The 25,653-nt window shown below is 42.7% G+C and overlaps 1 protein-coding gene across 5 annotated transcripts in view; it reads left to right on the top strand.

The window, feature by feature from the left end:
- Positions 1-25,653, top strand: part of MYRIP (myosin VIIA and Rab interacting protein) — a 355,695-nt gene that overhangs the window by 316,330 nt on the left and 13,712 nt on the right. For 3 of the 5 annotated variants that reach the window (XM_057315911.1, XM_026496775.4, XM_026496774.4), the window contains exon 12: positions 23,032-23,226. The exons of the other annotated variants lie outside the window; for them this stretch is intronic. In XM_057315911.1, the coding sequence (XP_057171894.1) occupies positions 23,032-23,226 (195 nt within the window). The remainder of the gene's footprint in view (positions 1-23,031; positions 23,227-25,653) is intronic. 5 annotated transcript variants of the gene reach the window in all.

Here is a 25,653-nt window from a genome sequence, read left to right as displayed (position 1 = left end):
GGAGTCAGTCTTTTGCTGTAAGCAAACTTGTCCTATAGGTGGCTTACTTTCCCTGGGGGCTGGAGGGATGGTCACCACCATCTGAGTTTTAACCAACAGAAGAACAAGCTTGCAGAGCTTGGGGCAAGCCCAGAAACCTCTTGGGGATTGGATTCTCAAAAAAGTCTTTTTTTTTTTTTCTTTAAGTCATCTTATTCCATCAAACTTTAGGGGTCAACCCTCCAAACCATGTGATCCTTAGAGCCCAGAAGTGAGCACTTGCTTCTCCTCTACCATTGGGCAGAAGGCCATGCCAATGGTTCTGGGAGAAAGTCCTGGCCAAAACAGTTCTGAGAAGTATCTGCCTCTAGGTATGCAAGGGCAGCATTCCTGAAAGAAGGAGCAAAGGAATGGCCAAGAACTGCTGGCCTGAGTTTGGAGACTACATTCAGGGGCTGGATCTCCCACAAGCACCCTAATCTTCCCAGGCTTAGAGCCGTGGTCCCCCAGGTCCCTTTAGCTCCTAAAATTCCCTGGTTCTAGATATGTAACAGTTTAGATAGATTTTTGTTTCCTGACCTAAGTATCCTTTATGACACTGTTTATATGACAAAAGGGGTCCCATGTATCAAGCTCTTGGAACATGAGTATGTGTTGAAGGCCCAGATTAGTAAGTTCTTGCATTATAGTCAAATTTGTATAGTAGGTGTCCTGAAAGCATTTTATTTAAAGTGCCTTTGTTTATTATTATTACAAGTAGCTGGATCATTGGGCTTTGCTTTCACAAGGCAGTCACAGACCGGCAGCTATCTCCCATATGTATAGTTTCATGGAATAATTCTCATCAAAGTATTGAGACTTCTCTCAACTATTAAATGTCTTTCTCCCCAAACAAGAGATGAATTTATGCATCTTCTCTTGACTGCTACCCATTTACTAACATCAAGGGACAGGGATTCACAGTCCTGGTCAGTGATCAAGGAGGCAGATCTATGGACTGTTCCAAAATACCCAGAGCCTTGGGTTTCTGAAGTTTAATGTGCTCAAGAAAAACTTTTCATTGATATCAGTGTTAACATAAAGTCAACTTTGTCTGTGTGTGTCTCACCCTTGTAAAATAACACACGGTTCACATAAGGATTCGGTGTCTTTCATCCCAGGTCACATTCTATTTCAGAAGAGTGTGTTCATCTCCAGTTGGTGCTAGAGAGAATATAGTGTTAGATACTGACTTGTATCCTGCAAGTGACTGACATCAGTAGGACTATGCCTGTTGAAGAATTAACACCTCTTTTCTAACTGTCCATTTAACCGTTGCCCTAGGGGGAAAAAAGAAGCTTTAGCTGTGCACTTAGAGCTACATCTCTTATCCACAGGGCTTGAACAGGTGAGGAAGTTCCATACCACTGAGGATGTCATTGGCATCACTCATTCCCACAACTGTGTCCTGTGTGTATGATGAGGGGCCTCCCTGCCTGGGAAGAGTTCCAGGTTCTCTCCTGGATTACTGGGGCTTCCAGAGAACATCATCTTCTCTAGGCAGAAGATGAACCGAGCACTAGAGAAAGATTGTCTAGACTCCAATGCAAAGATTCCTTAAAGCCTCTGTGAAATGCAGGTAAGGCCAGGAAAAACTGATGTTGCCTCAGCCACAGCAATACAATGGGACATAGGACGGATGCAGTTTGAAGAGAGAAAGGCAGAGTTGCTCTGGAAGGTTGCAAATAGGAAGGTCTAAAAAACAAGGTACTGGTTCAGAGTTCTTGCCCCACAAAGGCCCAAAAGTAAGATGCCCTGAGGAAATGGGACCATAGGAAGTAAGAGGCGAAAGAAAGCAAAGAACATACTGTGTGTCTGCAGTTAGGCAAAATAAGCAGGATTGTGCTCTTGGAAAACACTTCTGGGTAGAGAGAATATGAAAACAAAAGAAAGAAATATATAACAGTCTCACCTACAAACACAAATACCAAAATCCTGAATAAAATATTGGCAAACCAAATGTTGCAATATTAGAATCACATACCCATACAACTAATGCATTTATTCTGAGAATGCAAAAATGAAATTAATAGAAGGACACCTCACCGTTATAATAAATTGCTTAGTAGTACTGTTTTTTAAAAGCACAGGATAATCCCAACTGATGCCAAAATGGCCTTTGGAAACACTCAACACATATTCCACTAAACAAACAAACAAACAAACAAACCTTTCAATGAATTAGATAATTCTGATGACAGACATTCATCTCAAAGCACCTAGAGAGTCTTTCCTGAATGAGAACTCATTGTAAATATCAAAAGTATCTTGAACATCATAATATTTTACTATTGATCAAATACATGAGTTATAAATGCAAATGCTGTTACATAAATATTTATGTTAATCAAAATAGCATGTATATACATTTGAAAAAATAAGAAAAATAAGATTTATTTTAAATTATAGGTGAATACTTTGATATTTGTAATGATTTTTTAAATACTGACTATTTTTAAAGAAGAAAATGAGCAAAACTGACTGTAAAATCCAGACAGAAGAAATTGGCAAAGTGGTCAAAGAACTATCCTTAGAAAGAAGCTAGGCCCAGTGATCTTTGCCAATAAAATCCATCAGTCATTCATGGTACAAATTACTTCCATACAATTTAGCATTAAAAAATTAAAAGTATCCCAAAAAATGAAAGTATCCAAGTTTACTTTATTTATTTAAAAACTTGGTCTGGGGATGCCTGGGTGGCTCAGTTGGTTAAGCACCTACCTTCAACTCAGGTCATGATCCCAGGAGTCTGGGATCAAGCCCCACATTGAGCTTGCTCAGCAGGGAGCCCGCTTCTCCCTCTCCCTTTGCCTGCCACTCCCCCTGCTTGCACTCTCTCTCTCTCTCTCTGTGTCAAATAAATAAATAAAATCTTTTAAAATTAAAAAAAAAATTGGTCTGAATCTGACCCAAAAATCATATGCCTCTAAAAATGTACATACTACCTCACTGGTTAATTAACATTAAAAAATTCTTAATATGTTAACAAATTGTTTCCAATGGCCTATTTTTTTTTTCCTGAGCTTTACTAATAATTTCAAAAATAAAAGCAATTAAATGGCTCAACTGAAACAGAAAGATGTCTGGGACACCAAAGGTGATGTCCCATGTGTTTCTACACACACTCTCTGGCACATAATATTGATGTCCAACTGCCTATTAAAATACTAATTTACAATAGCCAAGGAGAATTTTGTCTAGGAATGTAATAACCTCAATTTTAGGAAACCTAATAATATTTTTCATTATATTCACAGATTAAAGGGGGAAAACAATTATTTTGATAAATTCCTAGATCGATGTTTGACATGTAGTAGAAAATTCATAAATACTCATAAATATTGAGTGAAGAATAGCTGATAAATAGGAAGATAAAAACTCAACAGTAATAGCTGTTAGCCTTTTGAAGCTTACCAATTTCTTCAGGAATTTGATGAAAACTATGAACCTCTCTCCATAAAACTGTAAAGAATGAAAATGATTTAGGGTACCCCTAAATGGCTCCAGGGTACCCCTGGATGGCTCAGTTCATTGAGCATCCAACTCTTGGCTTAGATCATGATCTCAGGGTTATGAGATCAAGCCCTGTATTGGGCTCTGCACTCACTGCAGAGTCTGCTTGGGATTCTCTCCTTCTCCCTCTCCCTCTGCCCCTACCCTGCTTGTGCTCTCACTCTCTCTCTAAAAAAGTAAAAAAGAAAATAAACAAAATCTTTTTTAAAAAAATTAAAATGATTTAGATAGACTCCCAGGAGGAGTCTCACTCACTTATGCATCAAGTAATAGGAATACGGACACCAGCCCCAACTGTGGACCCTGATGTGGCCCGTGAGCCAGCTCCAATGCCTCTCAGCCATAGCAGCCCCTGGAGAACACTGACTTAGACGATTACCTACCTGCAAGAGCAATGCGGAAGTCCAGGAGTACATCAGAGAAGTTCCAGCACACTGTTGGAGCAAAAACAAATCCAAGACTGAACACATTGGAGATGGTAAAAGTAACAGTTTGACTTTACCCACCTCACCCCTCTCCCAGGGTGGCACAACTCAGTGCCAAGAGAGCCTTTCTTGGCCTGTGATTTCTCCCATGGGGGAAAGTAAGAGCATGTAAGTGAGCACCCAGCTGCCCCAGCTGTGCAAGACACTACCAAAGAGGTCTGTTTATTGCTCTCCCCACTCAGAATACTGAGTAATAAGCTACATGATTAGGAGATGGTGAGCAGCTATGAGAACAGCAGCCAGGGCTTAGAACGTATCAAGTGGACTCAGATCTTATTAACTGCATCATGGACTCCCATCTAAAGACCTGCCCACCATGGGGACACCTCATCTATAGGTCTCCCCATTGGCCCAGACACCTCCAGTGCTCTGTGTGCCTTACCCACACACATCTCCACCAAATGGCTGGCTCCCTGTGTACACTTCCAATGGTTATAGCAAGATCAAGCTTTGGCAGATGGCTAGTGAGCATGCATACAAGGCAGGACTAAATCTGTGAGCAAGAGAGAGGCCATAAACTTGAGGATAGCACTGTTCTTGGGAAAGCAAAAGGGAGGTTGTCAGCACTCAGCCTGGTACACTGCAGAATTGAGAGAAGACATACAAGCTTAAAAATTCTGCCTCAGGAGGAAGAAGGAAGTGTGGAGCAGGAGTATCCATAGAAGGCCTGGGAAAGCCTCAGGATCCCTGGTAAAGCTGATGCAAGGTATTTCACTCCTGAAGCCAGTCAGTTAAGACTGGAGGAGGTGACTACTACTTCAAATGCAAAGATAGCAACACAAGACTTAAAGGAACATGAAAAAATCAAGGAAACACGACACCACCAAAAGATCACAATAATTTTCCAGTAACTGACACCCCCAAAAAAATGGAGATTTGTGATTTACCTGATGAAGAATTCAAAACAGCTTTTTAAAGGAAGCTCAATGAGCTACGAGAAAACACAGAAAATCAATTCAATAAAATTAGGAAAACAATGCATAAAACAAAATGAGAAGTTTAACAAAGAGGTAGAAATCATAAGAAGGAACCAAACAGAAATTCTGGAGCTGAAGAATACAATGAATGAAATGAAAGATGCAATAGAGAGTATCAAGATCAAAACGGATCAAGCAGAAGAAAGAACATGTGAAGTAGAAGACAGGACCTTGGAAATTATCCAGCCAGAGGAGAACAAAAGAAAAAGAATGAAAAATAGTGAAGAGAGCCTATGTGAACTATGGATACCATCAAGAGAAACAATCTGTGAATTATTAGAGACCAAGAAGGAGAAGAAAGAGGAGGGCAAAAAGCTTACGTTAAAAAATTATGGTTGAGGGTTGCCTGGGTGGCTCAGTAGGTTAAGCATCTGCCTTCGGCTCAGGTCATGATCTCAGAGTTCTGGGATCAAGCCCCACATCAGGATCCCTGCTTGAGTCTGGTGGGAAGTCTTCTTCTCCCTCTCCCTTAGCCCCTCCCCCCATGCTCTCTCTTGCTCTCTCCAGTCTCTGTCTCTCAAATAAAAAAATAAAATATTTTTTAAAATATTTTAGTAATAATGGTTGAGAACTTCCCAAATCTGAGCAGAGAATTGACCATTCAAATTCATGAAGCTCATAAGTCCCCAAACACGTCAAACTTAAATTTTTTTTCTCCAGGACTCATTATAATAACACTAACAAAAATGAAGGACTAAAAGAGAATCTTAAACACAGCAAGAGAAAAGAAGCTTATCACTTATAAGGGAATCTTCATAAGGCTATCAGCAGATTTCTCAGCAGAAACCTTACAGGCCAAGACAGAGCAGAATGACATACTCAAAATGCTGAAAGAAAAAAAACTTGCCAACCAAGAATACTTTATCTGGCAAAGTTGTCCTTCAGAAATGAAGTACAGATAACCTCATTCATTCCCAGACACACAAAAGCTATCGGAGTTAAGCAAAACTAGACCTGCCTTACAAGAAATGCTAAAGTTCTTCAAGCTGAAATGAAAATGCACTAATTAATAATATGAAGGCATGAAAATATACAACACACGGATAAAGGTAAATATATAATCAAATTCAGAATACTCTAATACTCTAATATGGTAGTGTGTTAACCACTTAATGCCAGTAAAAAAGACGAAAGGACAAAAAATACTAAAAATAACTATAGCTACAATAATTTTTTAATGAATACAATATAAAAAGAGGTAAATTGTGACATCAAAAACATAAAGGGGGAGAGTAGAGGGTATTTTTGTATGTCATTGAAGTTAAGTTGTTATCGGCATAAAATAGATTGCTTATCTATAAGATGTTTTGTGTAAGCCTTATGATACAAAGCAAAATCTACAGTAGATACACAAAAGATAAATAGATGGGAGTCAAAGCATACCAATACAGAAACTCATCAATCACAAAGGAAGACAGCAAGAGAGGAAGAAAGGAACAAGAGAACAACAGAACAGCCAGAAACCAATTAATGAAATACATTAATTAGTCCTTACCTGTGAATAGTTACTCTAAATATAAATGTGTTAAATTCACCAATCAAGAGACATAGAGTGGCTGAATGGATAAAAATAAAACAAGACCCAACTACACACTGCCTACAAGAGACCTGCTTCAGCTTTAAGGACACACATAGGCATAAAGTGAAGGGATGGAAAAAGATATTCCATGAAAATGGAAACCAAAAGAGAACAAAGGTAGTTATAATTATATCAGACAAAATAGACTTTTACTCAAATGCTGTAATAAGAGGCAATGTCATTATAAAAGGATAAAGGGGTCAATTCGTCAAGAGTATATAAAAATCATAAATCTGTATGCACCCAATATTGGAGCATCTAAATATATTAAACAAATACAAACAGATCTGATAGGAAAAATAAACAACAATACAATAGGGGTAGGGGACTTCTGTACCCCACTTTGAACAGTGTATAAATCATCCAGACAGAAAATCAATAAGGAAAGGTTGGACTTGAACTGTATTTCAGACCAAATGGACCTAAGAGAGAGATATATGGAACACTCCATCCAACAATAGCAGAATATACATTCTTTTCAAGCTTACATGGGACATTCTTCAGGATAGAATATATGTTAGGTCACAAAACAAGTCTTAACAAATTTAAGAAGGTTAATATCATATGAAGTATCTTTTCCAACTACAATGGTATAAAACTAAAAATCAGTAACAGGAGGAAAACTGGAAAATTCATAAATATGTGGAAATTATACAACACACTCCTAAAAAATCAATAGGTCAAAAAAGAAATTAAGGGGTGCCTGGGTGGCTCAGCTGGTTAAGTGTCTGCCTTTGGCTTAGGTAGTGATCAAGCCCCAGTTCAGGCTTCCTGCTTGGAGGGGAATCTGCTTCTCCCTCTCCCTCTGCACCTCATCCCCTCCCCCACTCATGCACTCACTTGCTCACTCACTGTCTCAAATAAATAACATCTTTAAAAAATAATAAAGTAATACAATAAATCAAAAAGGCAATAAAAAATCTTCAAACAAATGAAAATGGAAACAAAATATATCAAATCTTATGGGATGTAGCAAAAGTGATTCTAAGATGGAAGTTTATAGTGATAAATGCCTACATTAAGAAAAAAGAAAGATCTCAATAAACAACCCAACTTTACACCTCAAGGAACTAGAAAAAGAAGAACAAACTAAGCCTAAATTTAGCAGAAGAAAGGAAATAACAAAAAACAAGCAGAAATAAATGAAATAGAGATCAGGAGAACAATAGAAAAGATCAATGAAACTAGAGCTGGTTTTGGGGAAAAAAATAAAATTGACAAACCTTTAGCTAGACTAAGGAAAAGGAGAGAAGATTCAAATAAATAAAATCAGAAATGAAAGGAGACATTGCAGTTGATATCACAGAAATATAAAGTACCAGGAGAGAACACTATGAACAATTGTATGCCAACAAATTGGGATAACTTAGAAGAAATGGATAAATTCTTAGAAATATGCAACCTACCAAAACTGAATCATGAAGAAATAGAAAATCTGAATAGACCAATAATGAACAAGAAGACTGACTCAGTAATCAAAAACCTCCCAATACAGAAGAGTCCGGGACCAGATGGTACAGAGTTTCATTCTATGAAACATTTAAAGAAGAATAAATGCCAAACCTTCTAAACTCTTCCCAAAAATTGAAGAGGAGGGAATACTCCCAAACTCAATTTATGAGGCCAGCATTACCCTTTTACATAACCAGATAAGGACACTATAAACTACAGGCCAATATCCCTGATGCAAATATTCTCAACAAAATATTAGCAAACTGAATTCCACAACTCATTAAAAAATCATACACCATGATCAAGTGGAATTTGTCTCTGGGATGCAAAAATGGTTCAACATAAACAAATCATTAAATACAATATACTAGACTAATATAATGAAGGATAAAAATCATGATCTTCTCAATAGATGCAGAAAAAGCATTTGACCAAATTCTACACTATTTCATGATAAAAACTCTTGATAAATTGTTTATAGAAGGAACATACCTCAACATAACTCACAGATGACAAGCCCACAGCTAACATCATACTCAATGGTGAAAGACTGAAAGCTTTTCTTCTTTTACGAGGGTTACCACTCTCACCACGCCTCTTCAACATCATACAGGAAGCCCTACCCAGAACAATCAGGCAGGAAAAAGAAATAAAATGCATCCAATTTGGAAAGGAAGAAGTAAAATTGCCACTGTTTGCAGGCAATATGATCTTATATGGAGAAAATCCTAAAGACTCCAAAGAACTGTTAGAGCTAATCAACAAATTCAGTAAATTGGCAGGATACAAAATCAATAAAGAAGTCAGCTGTATTTTACACACTAACAAAGAAACATCTGTAAAAGAAATAAAGAAAATAATCTCATTCATATTAGCATCAAAAACAATAGAATACTTAGGAATAAATTTAACCAAGAAAATGAAAGATTTGTACTCTGAAAATTATAAGACTTTGATGAAATAAATTGAAGAAGACACAAACAAATGGAAATAAATTGAAGAAGACACAAACAATGGAAAAATCCATGTTCATGGATCAGAAGAATTAATTTTGTTAAAATGTCCATATTATCCAAATCCTTCTATAGAATCAATGCAATCCCTATCAAAATTTTATCAAAATTCCAATGGCATTTTTCACAGAAATTGAAAAAAGCAATCCAAAAGTGTGTATGAAACCACAAAGACCCCAGAGAGCCAAAGTAATCAACAAAGCTGGAGGATTTGCCCCTCCTGATTTCAAACCATGCTTCAAAGCCATAGATGTCAAAATAGTATGGTATTGGCATAAACAGAGACATATAGGTCAATGAAACAGAATCAAGAGCCCTCATATACTCAATTGGGAATACTCAATAGTAAAAGGATAGTCTCTTCAATAAATAATATGGGATAGGCCGGTGATGGGTATTAAGGAGGGCACATATTACATGGAGGACTGGGTGCTATATGCAAATAATGAATCATGGAACACTACATCAAAAACTAAGGATGTATTGTATGGTGACTAGCATAACATAATAAAAAATTATTATAAAAAAATAAAATAGAATAAAGAAAAATAAAAAACAATAATACGGGAAAACTGGATAATCTCATGCAGAAGAATGAAACTGGACCCCTATCTTACACTACTCACAAAAATTAACTCAAAACGAATTAAAGACTGAAACTCTAAAACTCCTCAGGAAACATAAGGAAAAAATCTCCTTGACATTGGTGTTGGCAATGATTTTTTGGATATGACACCAAAAGCACAAGTAACAAAATAATACGTGAAATAAGAGGAACTACATCAAACCAAAAAGCACCTGCATAGCAAGGAGATTGTTTCTTTAACAATCAATGAAATGAAAAAGCAACCTACAGAATGAGAGAAAATATTTGCAAACCATATATGTGATAAGGATTAATATCCAAAATATATAAGGAACTCCTACAATTCAATAACAAAAGAAAGTGAACAACCTAATTTAAAAGTGGGCAGAGGACCTCGATAGACATTTTTCCAAAGAAGATATACAAATAACCAATAGGTAGGTACATGCAAAGGTGCTTAACATCACTCATCATCCCACCTGTTAGAATGGCTGCCATCAAAAAGAGAAGAGAAAACAAGCGTTGGTGAGGATGTGGAGAAAAGGGAACCCTTGTGTACACAGTTGGTGGGAATGTAAATGGGTACAGCCACTGTGGAAAACAGTAGGGAGTTTCAACTACCATGTGGTCCAGTAATATCCAGTAATATCTGGGCATATATCCAAAGGAAATGAAATCAGGATCTGGAAGAGATATCTGCACTCCCATGTTTATGTCAGCATTATTCAGTAGCCAAGATATCAAAACAATCTAAGTATCCATCTACAGATGAATGGGTAAAGAAGATGTGGCATATATGTACGATGGAGTGTTACTCAGCCATGAGGAATAAGGAAATCTTGCCATTTGTGACAACATGGATGGACCTTGAGAGTGTTATGCTAAGCGAAATAAGTCAGAGAAAGACAGCTACCGTATGATCTCGTATGTGAAATCTAGAAGAGCCGAACCCATAGAAACGGAGAGCAGAATGGTTTTTGCCAGGGTCTGTGGGATGAATGAAATGGGGAAATGTTAGTCAAAGAGTACAAACTTCCAGTTATAAAATGAGTAAGTACTGGGGATCATACAGCATGGTGACTGTAGTTAATAATACTGTATTATATACTTGAAAGTTGCTGAGGAAGTAAATCTTAAATGTTCTCACCACACATCAAAGAAAAGGTGATTATAGGAGATGATTGATGTGTTAACTAACCCTATTATGGCAATCCTTTCACAGTATATAAGTGTATCAAATCATCATGTTATACACCTTAAATTGATACCTTATACACCTTAAATATACATCTTAAAATGTCTCAATTATATCTCAACAAATCTGGGAGGGAAGACATGTTGATTTTTCAAAAGCTATAAAATTAAAAGGCAAACAATAACTGGGAGGACATACTGCTTAAATATATAATGGGCAAAGAATTATTTAGCCTCCTAATGCTAATGGGTAAAAGGGCAATGCACATAAGCAGGCAATTCACCAAAAAAAAAAAAAAAAAAAAAGTAAATGACCGATAAGCATATGAAAAAAATCTTTAACTTCAACTATATTTCAACTGTATTTAACTCAACATGTAGCCCAGAGCTTAGCATATGTTTTGCGCATTCATCTTTCCCATTGAACAAATGCACAGTGAGATGCTGGGAAAACAGCCGTGAACGGGGCAAAGTTCATCATTTGTTTAGACGAGCAACAAAAATGCAAATTGAAATAACAAAATGTCACTTTGCCTAACAAATTGGATGATTAAAAAGAACCATAACCAATGTGGCTAAGAGTTCAGGGAAAGAGGCAGTCTAATGCACACAAAATAGTAGGAGTGCAAGTTAGCACACTGGTTACTGGGTAAGTCCGAGCAATCAGAGTGGGCATACCCTTTGATCCAGCAATTGTACTTTCCATCCTTTATCCTATGGAAAAACTGAAGCATCCCAGGGTACATCAGTGCAATCCATCAAGCATTGCATTATTCTTGTAGGGAAACAATGACCTAAATGTCCAACAATAGGGACTCTTGGGGAAATGGAGATGAGGTCCAGAAAACAGATGGGGCATCAGCACTGCAATAGCAGACAGATTTGGTCCAGATACAAGTAAGTGGGTAAATTTGATGTCAGGAAGTTGGAGAGGTTTGGTTTTATGTCCTGTACCCCCCCCCATCCCACCCACCACCCATCCCCCGCTCTCTGAACTGGAAAGCAAGTCTGTCTCCTGAAGGTGAAGGGGTGGTAGAATTGAAGTTTCGAGATTGTAGAGAGGGTTTGAAATAGCTCTTGCATAGAATGGGAAAGGAAACTATGTGGACAAATAGGATCCCCACACAGCAGGGAAGGCCTACATAAGGTCAGAGATCATGATTTACCTGAGACATGAAGAGCCTGAAAAAGAATACAGCAACCTTGAACACAAATAGATGCAAAAATAAAAACCCATTCTATTGAAAGAAACAGTCTGTTAGTAGCAGGTATGTTCATAATTGCACATCGTCAGGCATAACTACACAATACAGCTCAAGTGTCAATTCCAGGATTTACATAGAGCTCCTCATGTCAGGGGCTTCTAGTTTAGCCATTAATTTGCAGTGAAATTCACAGATGAATCTCAAACCAAGTTTGGGAGTTGGGGAGAGCAGATAAAATGGAAATGAATTCTCTCCACACTGGGAATAAAAAAACATGACATTAAAACTTAAGAAAACTGCAAGTCTCCAGGAAACGTAGCAGTCTGACGGAAGAAAAGATAATGTAAAAGCGAATTCTTCCAAAATTAGGGTAGAAGCCTAATGTAAATCAAATCAAAATCTGAACCGGACATTTTTTAACTTCTCAAAAGAAAGAAAATCTGATAGAAATCTGATAGGAAAAAAGTCAAGAATAATTTAGAAACGTTTACAAAAACTAAGATAGGAATGAAGAGGACCTCTGTATTAAGATATTATGGTATGCTTTAAAGGCATAGTAATTAAATTTGTGAGAGAGTGATACAAGATATAATGAACTAGTCCAGAAGTACAGCCTAGAATATATTAAAATTTCACTCACAATTTATTTCATGATTGCCACTTACCTCTCACCCCTGGTTGGAATAAGAAACTTCTTAATAAATGGTGTTGGGATAAATATTCACTAGTTATTTGGGGGAGGGGAGGATGCAGTGAGAGGCAAAGGTCCTTAATTTTCCGTCCAGTGAAGGAATGAATGGATCTTCCTGGTGCTTAGGCCTGACAGGACTCACAGGAGACAATAAGGACGTGCCCGCATCCCTTGTGAGAGGTAGCCGCACAATCTTTAGAGTGTGAATCCCTGTTTATTTGCCATTTATTCAACAAATAATTGTTGACCTATTCTAAGAGCTGCAATACAGCAGGGATAAGAGAGAAGAGTTACCCGCCTTGTGGAATTTACCTTCTGTTGGAAGAAACAGCTGATAAATACAGAAATAGGTTCAGGGGACCATGTCAGATAGTGATAAGGGCTAAGAAAAAGGTTAAGGAGGGCAAGATGGAGGGAGTTGGGAGGGGGTGAGTCCAGGAAGGTCTTTCCAGACACCGTTCTGACCAAGTGTCTCTTGGACTGAGGCCTGCAGGACAAGAAGGAAGGAGTCGGGCAAAGATCTAAAGGAAGGGCTTTCTAGGCAGAGCAACACAAGCAAAAGACTTAACGGTAGAAATGACCTGGACAAGTTTAAGGAACTGATGAAAGAGCCAGGTGGTTGGAGCAACATGGCGATGGGAGAGCAGTGAGAGAAGTGACAGGGGGCCGTGCAGAGAACTTCAGCTTTTATTTTGAGTGACATAGGGAGCACCTGGAAAGGTGTCCGCAGAGAAGTGACAAGGAGGACCTTTCATTTCCCAAGATCCCCCAGGCTGCCATGAGGTGAAAGGATCATGTCCTTTCCCAGTGAACATGGAAGGTGGTTTCACGTCTCACTGGGCTTCTTCAGAAGTGAGCATGTGCCCCAGCAACACCCCGGTTACCGCCAGCAGTGGGCAAACATTTCCACTCAGTATCAGGAACTGTTTTTCTGAGGAACATCCAGTAAGTATGCAAAAGCAAAAAAGATTGATGACCACGATCACCCCCTCTGCTGGGAAAGCAAGTCCTGCCTGCCGTACCCCAAGCAGGGCACCCTCGCCAGTCCTGAAGTGGCCTTCACTGGGTGTCAGGTGGCTGACATCAAACAAGAACATGACCTCAGGAAAACATACAGACCAGGGGGGTTAATTCTGGAACGAAAGTGCAGAATTTTCAAAAATTCATTTCTGTCATCACCATTAAGACAGGAAATCTTATTTCTTTCATACGTGGCCTTGACCATCAAAACCTAGATGATTTAGGAACCCAAACATTCCTGGAGGTCAGTTCTCTAATCTCTGTTATGGTTCGTAGTTTCATTTTATTACAAATGCTGATTTATTAGGTTTACGCTCCAATTTCCTTCCACAATTCTCTGTCACCCTCTCTCATCAAGTCACTTCAGGGACAGGGGTCTGTTCGTGGAGGATGTATTTTGACGGGTTGTAGAGACATCTCCAGAGCGCCTTATGTCTTATGAGAGCTGAAACATATTTGCATTGAATTTTTCTAGCAGATTTCTGTCAACTATTTAAGAGGACATATGGAGTTTCTTTTCTTACCTTTGAAAAGGGAAAAAAAATACATGAAATCGGGGCATTTGGATAAATTTCCTTGCTTCCTCTGGTAGTTTGATGGAGGCATTTCTGCTAGCCAAGACAGCATCTGTAATATGGGACAGAAAAGTAACGAGGAGACCGTGAAGCCTGGACCACACTTAGAGCAGATTTCCTTACAGACCACATTCCTTTTCACTGAGTGACCTGAGTATCCTCGCTGGCTCAGTCCTAAGCAGGTTCAGGAGGGCTCAGTACCAGAGTTTGTCACTGGGGAGATCTCAAGCTCTGTAGTGTAGCTTGGTGGCTGGTGTGACCAAATCAAGAAGCTCCTTCTGCTGAACGTCAGTGTGTTCCTTCTCTCGCTGACCTATTGTTCACTGATCTGATTATTCAGTACAATTCAGTTCCACAGTCACTTCCTACAGACCATGGGGTCCCGGGAATTATGCGCGGAGGAGGTGGTGTGACAGGTGGGAAGGAGCGTGGGCTTCGGAGACCAAAGTCTCTGGGCTCAAATCCCAGCTCTGTATCTTCTTCTCTGAGCCATAGTTTTTTCATCTCTAGAGATGGAATTAAAACATCAACCGTGTCAGGTTGTGAGGGCTAAATGTAATAATGAGAAGTCTGGAGTCCTAATGCCACCGTGTGGACCCACATTAGCTCTGAGTTGGCTGCCTTCTTTCTTCTTCTGTTCCCTTCTCAAGGGGTCTCAGGAGCAGCATTCAGCAGGGGAGAAGGTGGGGCCCTACATGGGTTTTACTTGATGTGAGCTCCTGAAGGGCTTTTCTATGCTGCACGAGCGCTACCCCTTTGTGTTCCAACAGGTCCTTAGGAGAGCCCTGGTAAACCTGGGATGTCCGCGGTCTCCCATTAGCCCCCTGAGGAACATTCATTCATCACAAGGCTAAAAGGAGAACAGTAGGACCCCACACTGTCACCATTTTCTCCTTCTTTACCAACCCAGCTATGAAGGTTCTGTCCCCCCCAACCCACTCAGGAGACTTGACAGCAAAAATGATAGATTCAAGGAACACCAGGGTGGCTCAGTCAGTTAAACGTCCACCTTTGGCTCAGGTCATGATTCCGGAGTCCCAGGATAGAGCCCCGTGTCGAGCTTCCTGCGCAGCAGGGAGTCTGCTTCTCCTTCTGCTCCTCACCCCACTCATGCTCTCTCTTGCTCGCTCTCTCTCTCTAATAAATAAAAATCTTTTTTAAAAAATGACAGATTTAAATTAAGACTAAACGGATGACCTAGAGCTTATTCCATCCTGACCATTGGTAATCACAGTCTCTTGGTTGGTCAGAAAGGATCTTTGAAATATTATCTTTTCCCTTATTCCAAGAGCTCAGTGAACGCTTCTTTCTCTGCTGGTGTTGAAACCCCCTTACTGGCATCAGTTTGTGCCAGCTCGCTGGGCTCACCCAGCTGGGCTTACAGTCCATCCATCCTGCTGCCTCCCTCCCCACTCTGCAGCCACAGCATGCTCTCAGCTCTTTTTCCAGAAAACTGCTCCTCACCCTTGTACTCCCACGCAGCTGCCTCACCCCAGGCCCCAGTGACCTTGAATTCCAGCCGCCGTAATAGTTTCCAGTGCTTTTCTCTGCCTCGGGTTCTCCCTAGCCGTAAATCTGTCCCTCCTCCGCCAGTCAGAACTGCCTTTCTAAAAACCTAAGCCTCTTGAGACGCCTGTGAGGAACTTGGGCTTCAAAATCAGGCAGATCTGGGTGCAAAGCCCACTCCTTCCGAGCACACCCCTCCCTAAGGCTCAGCTCCTCATCTGGGAGATGTGATCATAGTACGTGCATTAGAGGGTGGTCAGGAGAGCTCAGGGAGGCAAGGCCAGTAAAGTGCTCATCCCAGAGCTTGGCACGCAGTTCAAGTGCTCGGGAAATGCCAGCGCTTGAGAATAACAGCCGCAGGAACCTGCGGTGGCGCCTGATTGCCCCAGCACAAAACTCAAACTCCTGAACTTGGCATTCAGGGTGTTGCCCTGTCCCTGCCTCCCTTCTCCAGTTTGTCATCCTCTGCACACCCCAGGCTGTGGTGCCGGTCCCCATGTCGTCATGTCTCGGGAGAGTGGTGTCTGAAGGACCCTCCTCATCTTCGCTGTTTCTTAACTTCTTTGTTGTGTTTCCAGACCAACCCCAAAATCACACAGTGGTGGGGCCCCTGCAGCTGCAGCCCATTGCTCACGGTGCAGGCAGGGCCTTTCCTCTGCCTGCTCTTGGTCTTCATGTCCCTCTCTGCTCTCTGAGGACAGGGAATATGGCTGACTCACCTCTGCATCCCCTGCAGGGCTCTGTGCCAGGGCCCGGGCATGGGAGCAGACTCTTCCTGAAGGCTTGCATTAAATTAGTGATGATAGAAATAGCAGGTGATGTTTGAAGGCTGGTTGGTTCAGTTTCCCAGCTAGGCAATGACATCCCTTGTTTTTATTGCATATTAGTATGCATGGTTTGCTCTGCTCCCAGTCAAAGGGAAATACAGGGTCCAGGATATGTGTGTGTGCCTAGAGGGGGTGGGGGGCCGGGCTGCGTGTCCATGTCAGGTTGCCTACTGTCATTTCTTAGGACAGACCATTCTATATTCAGATACTATATTCTCCTTTTTTGATGTTAAGTTACCCCTTGTTTATGAAATTATGGTGGTGGTGGGTAATACTAGATCATAGTGGCTTTTTTTTTTAATATTCTTTAAAAAAAAAGATTCTATCTATTTGAGAGAGAGAGTATGAGCTGGGTGAAGGGCAGAGGGAGAAGAAGACTCCACACTGATCAGGGAGCCTGATGAGGGGCTCCATCCTGGGACTCAGGGATCATGACCTGAGCTGAAGGCAGACGCTTCACCAACCGAGCCGCCCAGGGGCCCCTCTTTTTAAAATATTCTTAGTTGGCAAGAAAAAAACTGGGAAATGAAGAGAAGCAAAATTTAACTTTTTTTCAGTAAAGAACAGGGAAAAGGTTTCTTCCAAACACAAAATAGGCAAGGAAAGCTGTTTCAAGAGCATGCTATATAGTGGAACGCATGTAAGTCACCAGGCCGTCACCAGTAACAGGCCCACTTAGAGGCACTGGGGCAGGTTGAAGGGGTGGGGGTGTTGAAGAGGGTCCAACCCTGGACCCAGGCACTGTGTGGACACTTGACACGTGCTGTCTAATTTAATCTCCCAAAGCCCCTTGAGCTAGATGGTGTTATCTCTTTCACAGCAGAGGCACAGAGAGGTTAAATCATTTGCCCAAAGTGGCACAGACAGGGTAACCTGAATTTCCCAAGCCTCATGGTCTGGGGTGTGCAATGAGGAGGTCACATTAGCATCAGTCGTGAGTAGGAAGCCACAGGACCACAGCACCCACACCCACCGTCTCCTTACAGCAGTTGGAGGAAGCTAGGGAGGCTTCTCCCAAGTGTGCATGGACAGCCCTCTCGTAGGGGCCTGCTTGGGGCCTTCACAATTGTCTAGGGAGGACAGCAATGCCTCCCAGAGGACAGGCCCCACCAGGCTGATGCTGCCCATATGCCTTCTCACAGAGGGCCTCAGAGCAACCGCATCAGGGCCAACTTATGACTTCCCTGTTCCCAAGCACTTCTGCCCTCATGGGCCCTTTCCTCCATAAAACACACAAATCAAATTTCACAAGTGTGTTGGTTTAGATTAATATATTAATATTATGTATTAAAACATGTTCCTGGACCTAAGAATGCCTTTTTATCTTCTGATTTTGAAAGAAATTAAAGCATTTTTATAGGCTCCTAAAAGAATGATGAGCTGTGGGCTGATCCCAGTGGACAAGGAGGCCCTTTGCAAGATCCTGCCATGGTGGGAGTCCCCTCACCACTGCCCACCCCTGTTTCATGGACGGGCCCGTGACCTCAAAGCATACTGCCTGCTTGTGTATCTCACAAAAACCCTAGTGCCCAGGTCCCTTCAGCTTCTACCTGTTTAGCTTTTCTACTCTTGTTATAGGCATCAGAACAGTTCCCGAGGTAGAGCTAAAAAATTCCTCTTCTGCCCCAGACACCTGCAAACATCATTTAACCCACAAAGCTTTTTTCCCACATTGTATTCAGTGAGATCATATCGAGACTTACATCAAGTCAAATAAAGAGACAGCCCAGCCTTTGTCACAGCCCCAGTTCATCACACACAGCCAGACGTGGAATCTGTTTTGGCCCAGCTGAGTCAGGCAGACACATGTGTGCGCCTGGGTGGAGCCTTGGGCTGGAATCAGCCCTCTGGCATCCAGAGTCTTCCCTCTCTGGGAAGCCAGGCATTTCACGCGCTCCTGCTGTTCGCATGTTGGCAAGCTTGGGCTATTCTGGTAAGGAGCATTCCTGTCTATTCCAGCTTGAAATGAGTCTGCATTTCTTTGTCCAACACAAAGCTTTGAAATGAACGATGACACCAGACAAAAATCTCAGACTTTGCAAGGATTGCTAATAAGCAAGTATACCTAGCATTTAGGTTGGAAACCATCTTTTCTTTAGAACTCTATAGAACTCAGAATCGGCCCTTGGCAACACCTTGCATTCTGCGTGTCTTTGACAAACTGTTCATAAGGAAGAGAATGGAAGAGGAATTTGTTCTGGCAACATGTTTCATGTGAAGAGGGGGTGCACAGGGACAGGATGGAGAAATCACTAAGGCTCAAGTTTGTGGGGAGTGAGACAAAAAGGAAAGAAGTCTTGCTTCTCTCTGCAGTCCCTAGAGAGAAAAGAACGAGACAGCTGGGATTTATGACTTGGGTCCTGCTCTGCTCTTCTGCTTTCTTGGGCTCATTGGAAGGACCACGATGGCGGGACCCAGCCTCGGAGTGGTACAGAACCTTCTGAAAGGTCTGCCCTGGTCCTGCTTTTGCTTACAGGCAGGCAGGAATCCTAAGTCTTTGTTGAGGTTGCTTATTTTGCTGCCTCTGGTAAGTGATCGAGGAAACCGAGTGCTTCTCATCACCTTCTGTACCCCAAGTGTGGACTGTTTGGGTCAGCCCCAGAGGTAGTGAGGTCAGCATTATGGATTTGATGTTCCACATGGGGCTGGGACACAGGCTGAATCCTGGAAGCGGACACTCGGGCTCTCGACAGTGACATTCAGTGGTTGGGAGACCGAGGCAGGTGGGTGCATCAGAGCAAACAGAGCCCATGGTAGATCAACCACTGAAAACCACACTCCAGCCGTGTCAAGTCATGTTGGCACACACCACGCATTTAAAAGGGAATCACACGGGTATCTGGCGTGTAATAAAAGTTGTCATTTAATTCATATTTTTTGATCACTAGAAGGTTGAACTTGTTACTACATGGCCATTTCCCTCCCATCCTCTGTGGGGCCCTTGGCCTCCAGCGTCCTTAAGGCCAACCTTCCTGTTCTGTAGTTGCCCCTATGCTGTCTGCTAATGTCCACACTTTCACCTCTCCTTATTTGATCCCACAAAGCTGCCACATTGAATCCATCTTGTAATTACTATCTGGAGTACCATCAGCAACCATAATAGCTCTCTCTGGGCTCTAAATTGCGCTTTGTCTGTGCCATTCAGCTCAGCTCTCTGGGCTGTAAGCAATAAAGCAGAAGGATCCTTTAGCTATTCACTTCTCCCACACACAGGGCTTCCTGCCAGCACCCCCGTCCACACCAGCTTTTCATCAGAACAAAACCCTGTCCGGTGCTAAATATAGCTTTATTTAACATAATTGCACAAGGTGCTTTCTACTTTTAAATCTAGACTGGGCAGGGAGCAGGACATTTACATAACAAGTCAATGTCAGCCCTGTAACAAATCTTCTGATTTTCTTTATTGGACCAGTGAGGAAACTAAGGAACGGGGAGGTTTGCAGCCCTGCTCCTGTCATACGGCTACTTAGATCCCAGGTATCTTAACTTCCTATAGGTGCACTGTTCACTCCCACTCCCATGTGCAAGCGAACAGCCCAGTCCTTGGTAGTGGGCAAGGAGCCCCTGATTCCCTGCAAAGCCTAGTGGATTGCGGTGTGTATTCCCCCATGGGGAGCTCACTCACCAGACTTGGGGGGAGTGCTCCCGCCATCTGGCTCACCAAGATCTCTGTCTGGAGGTTATTTAGCTTCTGAAGTGTTCCAGGGCTTTCCCCAGACCACAGACCTTCCAGGTGAGGCTGTGGTGCTCTCCTCAGACCAGCTGCCGGGTACACCACATTCTGACTTACTGGCAAATGCAGATGCTTTCGGGGGCCAGGAAGTATGTCCAAGTGTCAAGTGGCTAGGGTAGGACTAAAGGCATGTGGTGAGGGCGGGGACTTCATCCATTGTCCCCTTGATCTCAGCACCTGGAGCAGAGTCTGCACACCATAGACCACCCCCCAAAAAATATGTAGAAGGAATAGTGTGGGGATTGTAGAGAACTGGCAAATGTGTGTCTCATGGAAGGCATTCTTGTCAAAAACCACACCTCTGGGCAATATTTGGCTTCCAGCTCACAACCCCTATGGTTGAATAAACAAGGCTATTTATGGATAGAATGGAACAATGACCGCCAAGCAACAGGGATGCCCAGCTTATCACTTTGATGTGATGTGTTCAGCTGGAGTCAGAACGCAGGACCTGTTTCAGCACCTCTTAAATCCTTTCCATTAATAACCTTGACCCTTTAATGACCCTGTCGTAAATGTTCACACTTTCCCTTCTACTGTGCTGTGGTCTTGTTCTGAATCTCTTAGTCATGTCTTTCTTTTCAAAAAATGTACAAAGACATCCCTTTTACCAAATAAGGGATAGAGTTTCTAAACACAAACTTATGTCCTGAGAGAAGGGTGACAAATCTGCTTTCATTCATACAACGTCACTTTCTCTAAAATGGACTTAAGCAAACAGTGGCAGCTGTTTTGTGCCAAAATCATTTGGAGCCCAATTCATCTTCGCAATCCGCCACAGCAAGTCACAGCGTCTTGGAGAGCAGGGGACAGCCCCTGCAAGTTTCTCCTCAGGTGAAGCATTGATCCTGGCTGTTCCCAGGGACACTGCCTTATTCCACTGGGTCTGTGTCACCTCCTTCCATCCCATTCTCCCGACACCCCAGACCCAATTGTTTGGGTTTGTAGCAAAGTCCCTTGAACCAAAAGGAGTGTGGCTCTTGGGTCAGTCAAGCAGCTGTTGTGGAGCAGACAGGCTGGATGGGGGGCCCTCTGAGTACATGTCCCTTAACCCTACAAAAGGTTGACAGATACGAGACCATGTGCCCTGGCGTGGAAGCCCAGAGCCAGCTTCTAGACTGTGAACTCAGCCACTGACTCGTCATTTAAACACATCGATTCCCTAGGGAATTGGGAAAAGTATCAAAACATCCTCTAGCAAGTAGAATCTAGTTGGAGGAACAGACTTGCAAAATCTAGCTGTAGCCATCATTAATATTTTGGCCAGGATATATGAGTGAAAAAGGTACCTTCGAAGGTACCAAAGGCATTGAAATTCCAGATTTTCTCGAAACATTTTACTGGTAAATGGTAAACACATACACATACAACCTGGTCGAGTGTAGGCAATATTTGACTTCCAGTTTACAAAGCCTTTGATAGAATAAATAAACTTGATTCTAGATAGAAACCATTGCCGTCCAGAAACATTGAACTCCAGCTGACTGCTTGATATTCTATGTCCTGATGAACTCAGAGATGCGGATAATTTTTTGTGGTTGCAGTGCCTCTCTCCATCAATGACCTTGGCCCAGATCTGGACTGATTGTAATTTTCGGTCCTGAATGTAAAAGCTTGTGTCAGTGAGGAATATATTCAGCTGCAAATAACAGAAAATCTGGCCAACAGTGGCTTCAATGGTAGGGGACTATTCTTCTCATGTAACAAGATGTTCAGCTCAGGGGATGACTCATGGTGGTTCAGCTGATCCGTGGCTGTCTGGGCCAGGCTCTTTCAGGCTTTCTGACCCACCTTACTCAGCATTTTGGTATTCGTCACAACTGCACACCTGTGATCAAGGTAGAAAGGAGTGGGGAAGGAGAGCATCAGCTGGATCTATTCACCTGGTTAGGAAAACAAAAGCTTTCCTCGAGACCACTCAGCAGGCTTTCTTGTCAGGCTCACTGGTCAGAACCGTGTCACGTGACTGCCCCTGGCTGCGGGGGAGGAGGGAAATGGAGTGCTTCTCCATTCAGCCTCTATGGTTGAGCAGAGCGAGGGAGAACGGGCTTGAGAACAGGTGTGTAGGAGCTAAACACACGGGCTACGGACACACTGCAGGGGAACTCTCCCAACATTCTCATCGTACAGATGACGAAGCTGAGTTCCAGAAGTACGAAGTAACTGGGTCAAGATCCCATCATTAAATGAAGTTCGAGCCAGATCTAGAACCCAGGTCTCCTAACACCCAGTCCAGGAAGCTCCGTACTGGACCAACCATGGATGTAGTTTGACAGAGTCTGTGACGGAAGCTCTGTCAAAGAAGTAGAATGTCATCCAGAAAATGAGGTGTGGCTATAAACCACCAGCAGTGGGCAGAAGACGTAGTAGCCTCTCCTTGAGGTCTCCTTCTTCCCTGGAGGGGAAGGACAGTGGAGGGACAGAATCAAATAATTCAGTGTGAGGCACAGAAGCTAGGCCATGTCAGATCAGCCCTCCTCCAGGTGCCCTCCTGCTGTGTAGATATTTTAAGCTTCTTGTTCCTTGGGCACATCGACGTTCCTGTGTGTTATAATGGGATCAGTCTCATGACGGGCACCATGATCATGCAGAACTTCCATGTCATTGTTAATGTGCTGTTCTTGTCTTCTGTCCCCTTCTGTTATTGGACCAAACAGAAGTATTCTGCTGTTTCTCTCTGCAACATCTCCACAGAAGTCCTGAAAGTCATCAATGCCACAGAAGAGCTGATAGCAGAGTCCACAGGGCCCTGGGAGTTCCCACCTGTCCCTCCCGACAGAGAGAAGGGGACATTTCCTCTCGGGACAGACCAAGTGAGACTGGATGAGCAGCTGACTTCCCTGGAAGAAAACGTAAGACAGTGGGGATGTTCCCTGTCTAGGGCAAACAGGTGCAAAGAAGAAACGGATAAAGGTGTAACCGATCACGAACAGTGCAAGGATGCGTACAGACCACCACCCTAGCAGATATATTCTCAGGGAGGGGCTCAGGCTGGGTTCTCCAGAAGCAGACCCTGAAGTGAGGGTTTGCATGTAAGTGATTTCTTAGGGAAGTGCTCCCCCAGGGAGGCTGGTCAGGGAGTGGGGAAAGACTGGGGAAGGGAAAAAGTCAAGCGAAGGTGTGACGCTTTTTTTTTTTTTAAAGATTTTTATCTATCCATTTGACACAGAGAGAGACAGAAAGAGGGAGCACACAAGCAGGGGGAGCAGCAGGCAGAGGAAAAGGCTCCCCACTAAGCAGGGAGCCCAACTTGGAGCTCGATCCCAGGACCCTGAGATCATGACCTGAGCTGAAGGCAGATGCTTAACCGACTGAGTCACTCAGGGGCCCCAACAAAGGTGTGACCTTAGACAAAGGGTAGCTTTGACCTGATCCTGCAGAAAGCCCTGGGGTATGAGTTGCATCTCAGGGTTGTCCTGGCCTGAGGCAAAGGAACTGGCCTTTCCTACAGCCAGCAGACACTTCCGTCTCTGCAAGCAAGCAAGCAAGCCAAGTATCTACAGGAGCCCGAAGCAGTCTTCTGTATAGCTGAGCCTGGGAACAAAAGCACACTGAAGCTTGAGGGTGAAGGGTTGCAGAAACTGTAAAAGGGACCCCTTGGGATCCAGGCGGAGCACTGCCACAGGGAAAGGGGGTGGTTTCCAACAGAACTCAGGTCACAATTGGTCTACCCTGCTTCCAGACACGTGTGCTGGTAGTGAATTTTTCTAGCCTGACTTGGGAGGACAGAAAGGAGGTGTCAGATTCTTACATATAAATATACACATTCATTGTTGAGTGTTTTAATAATGAGTGTTTACATTCCTGATGAGAATTTTCCAACACTGCAGACTAGGGCGTGACACAGAGATTGGGACATACATTAGCCACTCGGGCCATAGTCACCGTCATCAGTGGGCGTAGTCCTGCCCACGGAAGTGATATCAAGTCAGGGGGTTCCATCTTTCCAGACCCAGCAGAATCAATTGTACGGTGCTGTCATTAATACAGTTCTCAGAAATCAGGAACTATTAGTAGAGGCAATTTTTGCAAAAAGTTGAAACAACAACAAATCAAAACAACTCAGGGTTTTTAAAAAAAATGCCAATAGTTGTTTGATCTTAAAAGTTAAAGACTCTCTACCTTGGAATTCCCATAAAACCTAAGGAGAGATCTATCTGCCCCTTACCTCATTTTGCTGCTCTTTCTGTCGGCTCATCTGTCCCCATTAGATTGGCACCAGTGACATTTTGGGTTCGATAATTCTTTGTTGTGTGTGTGGAGGGGGGGGTGTCCTGTACGGTGAAGGATGTTCAGCAGCATCCCTGGCCTCTACCCACAAGATGCCGGTGACATCAAAATGTGACAAGGCACCTGCGTGGCTCAGTCGGTTAAGCATCTGCCTTCGGCTCGGGTCGTGATTGCAGAGTCCTGGTGTGGAGTCCCACCTCGGGCTCCCTGGTCTGCGGGGAGTCTGCTTCTCCCTCTGCCCCTCCTCCCACTCATTCTCTCAATCTCTCTCTCTCTCTCAAATAAATAAATCTTAAAAAAAGAAAAGAAAGAAAGAAAAGGAAAAAAATGTTTTTAAAAAAATGTGATAGTCAAAATGTCTCCAGACGTTGTCGAATATTGGAGTAGGACATGCAGGGAGGCAGGAGCCCGGTCACCCCCAGATTAGGAACCAGATGTATGAATCCCTGCAGGACGCAGTCTTTCACATGAGTAGCCCCAGCCCTTGCCAGAGCTTGCCGCAGAGGTCCTCGAAGAATGTTTACCTGATAAATGGTTCAGATGAATGAAGTCCTTTTCTTAGGAAGAAATGTTTTATTGCTAATGTGGAGGCTCTCTGTTCTTGGAATATGTCTACAATACAGTTCTTTCAGTGCTGATAGTCCTAAAATGGCCTTAATCCTGGACACACAGAATTGAAAAAGTTGAAGTCAAGATATGATTCAGCGGGAAAGGGATGTTTTTTTGTTTTACCAAGTATTGTATGAAAAAGATACAATACGTGAAATATTCAGATTTAAGTAATGACTGTGGGTTCCCAAGGCACACTTAAAGCAAAGAAAACATGCCTTTTTTTCTTCCGAGGGGCTTGTTGAGAAATGCAATGGCTTTGTGAGAGTTTTCATTTTGTAAGATCCTTTTATTACACACTATGTTTCTTTCCGTGGGTTCCTTAACATTTTCAGGTCAAAACACATCCACTTACCCACTGATGTTGAGATGTCAGATGGGGACCTGCACTCTAAGACGGGGGTTTGTAATTCCTTGCACCCCGTCTGGCCCTGGGAGAT

Source organism: Ursus arctos, unplaced genomic scaffold, assembly GCF_023065955.2.
Source record: "Ursus arctos isolate Adak ecotype North America unplaced genomic scaffold, UrsArc2.0 scaffold_20, whole genome shotgun sequence".
NCBI classification, from domain to species: Eukaryota; Metazoa; Chordata; class Mammalia; order Carnivora; family Ursidae; genus Ursus; species Ursus arctos.
The sequence above is the reverse complement of the archived record's forward strand: the minus strand, read 5'-3'. Positions and strand labels throughout refer to the sequence as shown.